General features: G+C 59.4%; 1 protein-coding gene across 1 annotated transcript in view; it reads left to right on the top strand.

Moving 5' to 3' along the window:
* Window positions 1-872, top strand: part of LOC103775193 (zinc finger protein 615-like) — a gene marked incomplete at its 5' end in the record, with an annotated part of 1335 nt that extends 463 nt beyond the window's left edge. The window contains one exon of the mRNA XM_008942638.1: window positions 105-872. Within this exon, the coding sequence (XP_008940886.1) occupies window positions 105-872 (768 nt within the window). The remainder of the gene's footprint in view (window positions 1-104) is intronic.
* Window positions 873-1090: the final 218 nt, after the last annotated feature.

The following is a 1090-nucleotide window of genomic DNA, read 5'->3' on the forward strand; positions in this document are numbered from 1 at the left end:
GACGGACCCACACGGGGGAGAAGCCCTTTGCCTGTACTGACTGTGGGCAGAGTTTCACCTCGAAATCCCAGCTCACCGAGCACCACTGCACCCACACTGGGGAGCCCATTGCCAGTGACAAGTGCAGCAAGAGCTTCATTCACAGCTCCACGCTCACCCAGCACCAGCGCACCCACGGTGGGGAGAAGCCGTATGTCTGTGGGGACTGCGGTGAGCGCTTCACCCAGAAGTCCAGCCTCACGTATCACATACGGACCCACACCGGCGAGAAGCCCTTCGCCTGTACGGACTGTGGGAAGAGTTTCCCTGCGAAATCCCACCTCACGGTGCATCGCCGCACCCACACTGGGGAGAAGCCGTATGTCTGTGGGGACTGCGGTGAGAAGTTCACCAAAAAGAGCGCCCTCAAGTATCACATGAGCACCCACACCGGGGTGAAGCCCTTCGCCTGTACGGACTGTGGGAAGAGTTTCCCTGCGAAATCCCACCTCACGGTGCATCGCCGCACCCACACTGGGGAGAAGCCGTACGTCTGTGGGGACTGCGGTGAGCGCTTCAGCAACAAGTCTGGCTTCATCTGTCACCTACGGACCCACACTGGGGAGAAGCCCTTTGCCTGTGACATCTGCAGCAAGAGCTTCGCCCGGAAGACCTACCTCACGGCGCACGTGCGCACCCACACTGGGGAGAGACCCTACGTCTGTGACCTCTGCAGCAAGAGCTTCACTCTTAAGACCCACCTCACCGTGCACCGCCGCATCCACACTGGGGAGAGGCCGTACGTCTGTGGGGATTGTGGTGAGAGGTTCATCAGGAAGGAAGATCTCACCCGGCACAGTCTGACCCACACTGGTAGGAAGCCCGTTGCCTGAGACATCTCCAGGAAGAGCTTCAGCCACAGCTCCCACCACACCCAGCACAGGTGCAGCCACACCAGGGACCAGCCTGTGCCATGGGACACAAATACACCGACTTCAGTGCTCTCGGGTGAATGGGACACCCCTGAGAGTCTGACTGGACAGAAATTGGCTCTTTTCCACCTTGATCCCTCAGAGGTTGGGTGCTCCAGAAGCAGCAAATTCCTTCCTCT

Source organism: Merops nubicus, unplaced genomic scaffold (genome assembly GCF_000691845.1).
Source record: "Merops nubicus isolate BGI_N331 unplaced genomic scaffold, ASM69184v1 scaffold17026, whole genome shotgun sequence".
NCBI lineage: Eukaryota > Metazoa > Chordata > Aves > Coraciiformes > Meropidae > Merops > Merops nubicus.